This window comes from Trachymyrmex septentrionalis, unplaced genomic scaffold (assembly GCF_001594115.1).
Source record: "Trachymyrmex septentrionalis isolate Tsep2-gDNA-1 unplaced genomic scaffold, Tsep1.0 scaffold19, whole genome shotgun sequence".
NCBI lineage: Eukaryota > Metazoa > Arthropoda > Insecta > Hymenoptera > Formicidae > Trachymyrmex > Trachymyrmex septentrionalis.
Window position 1 is genome coordinate 3,230,926 of NW_017305071.1, and position 2,399 is coordinate 3,233,324.

General features: G+C 32.4%; 1 protein-coding gene across 3 annotated transcripts in view; it reads right to left on the bottom strand.

Annotated features, from left to right (window-relative positions):
- LOC108746840 (RNA polymerase II elongation factor Ell) overlaps nt 1-2,399 on the bottom strand; it is a 117,900-nt gene that overhangs the window by 61,488 nt on the left and 54,013 nt on the right. For all 3 annotated transcript variants that reach the window (XM_018483855.1, XM_018483856.1, XM_018483857.1), the window contains one exon: nt 1,781-1,828. In XM_018483855.1, coding sequence (XP_018339357.1) covers nt 1,781-1,828 — 48 coding nt within the window. The remainder of the gene's footprint in view (nt 1-1,780; nt 1,829-2,399) is intronic.

Genomic DNA, 2,399 nt, shown 5'->3' on the forward strand with positions numbered 1-2,399 from the left:
AATGATAAATCACACGAATTTATTATGATTTTAGATAGAAATGGAATATTTACATACTCAATGATAATTTAAAAAAAAACGTTACTATCAGCTCGATAACTTGTACCAACTACGTGCCTTAAAGTTTTGCTCCTTCATATTATATTTGATCGAATTAAATTTTGAAAGATACTACAGTTAAGATGCTGTGATTAAATTTAAGATTGAATAGATACAAATTGAACTAAAATGGCACGAAATAAGTATATTTGTTTATATCTTTTCTATTATAACATTGCAAAAGTATCGATCGACAGAGTTTAGGAAGGTTTAAGAGACTGATTGGTGGCGGCAGCGAGAGAAAATGGTGTATAACCTTGCTCGGACGACCTCGATCGCCTTCACTGAGGAAACCTCCGGTGTGTGGAGCCGTGACGACACATGTACACACAAACACACACACACACACACACACACGCACACACACACACGATCTTGCGACCACTCGGCCGGCTGGAGATCGAGCTCTTGACGTCGGTTGCACGGAATCGTGCTACCGTCGCGAGATCTTTTTCACGTGATACGTCCGATCATCGTCATGATGGTCACGCGTAGATATTCAAATAGACGAGTGAAAATTTGTAATTCGGATATGCAGCAAGCTACATCTACAAAATACAGAAAAAGTAGATTTCTTCAGTTTGCAGCTATAAAGGTAAAGTAACACAGAAATAAAATATTGCTAAATAATTGAATGGCTGTGTTCGTGTCGGTAAATTAAGAGAAGAAAAATGCCGACGTGAGTCGACGATCGAAGCAGTCGCACACCTCTCACTCTCACTTTTTTTTTTTCGCCGAAAGAAAATTTCACCGTTCTTCTCTCCTTCGCTCCCTCCATTCCTACATTCTATGGAATATATTTTAAGTAACCAGCGAAATCCGGTTCTTTTTTGACCTCACGATCTATTTTGACCGCAGAAATTTTTAGGACGAATGTACAGGTTGATTCATAAAGATACGAGTGTATAAGATTAAGAGGCCATCCACAATGAAATTAATATTGTGTAGTAAGCCATAAGTCTATCCTTAGTCCTCCTTAAATTGTTTTTTCAATAATTTTTTCACCAGAAATGTGCAAACGATGAACAATCAAATGAACTATGGAAAGTTAATTTTTTCGAAAGTGGGAGCCCCAATCTCACACGGGTCATTGAACTCTTATCTCGTATCTCCGTCTTACGATTATGAGTAAGTCAAGAAAAAAATCATCGATGATTTATCATGTATACTGAAAAAAAATTTACTAAATTTTAACGAATATTTTTATTTAAATAATATTAACTAAAGATTTATTTATTACAGTAAATAAATATTTATTCAATAAAAGAATAAAAAATTTAAATCAAATTAATGATTCTTGCCAAGTAAATATTACATTTAATAAATATTTATTAAAATTTAATAATTGTTTTCTTCAGTGTACTAATGTTACAGCAATTTAAGAAAACACGATGATTTAAGTGTAATACAGTTAATAGTTTTGACAAACGTTCTAGACATGTGCTATTCTTTAACAAACAAGATGGAAAACATTTTCTTTTTTTTTTTTAGTGGAAAATTACAAATCTTGGTATCTATGTTTGCGACCCGCGAACGTTTTATTATTTCTAATCTTCTGTTATCTTTTCGTGCTCGCGTATTATCGACCAACCGACGTCGGATTCTCAATGTCAACAATTCCTTCACATGTTGGACATATGATTTTTGGGGAACAAGAAGAAAACACATTGCTTTTACTCACCCCATCATTTCCTAGGAACTGTATATTAGGTTTTTCGCCAATCTTATGCTGAAACAGAAAAAAAATCAAGGTTAATTACTTTTCTTCGTAAATGGATGGAATGCAAAGCGAAGCCAGCAATTGAAGAATAATAAATAAAAAGGTTAATCATAAGTATAAATTAGATCGAGATAAGAATAAATAAAATAAGAGAAAGAATTCTGTTTTCAATCGAATCTCGATTTAACAATATAGATTTACAAAAACGTTTATAAATATCCTAAGACTAAAGTAATATTATTTGCAATAAATTCTTTATAGTGTTTTGAGATCCTTATTAATTGGACGGTGTAATTTGTGATGTTACTTTCACATTCAGTTTATAATTGCGTTTTGAAATCCGACAACTTAAATCAACGCCGCAGTTTATGGAACTGAAAAATGTATATGTAAATCTATATATGAACATATTACATATTAAGCACCAAAAGATCCAAAAATAACATTCTTTTAGATTAAATTCTGTTACATGTACACACACACATACAACACACACACACACACACACACACACACATTTTTGTGTTATGCAAAAAAAATACTTTTAGAAATGCAGAAAATTATGACACATTGCGAAAGA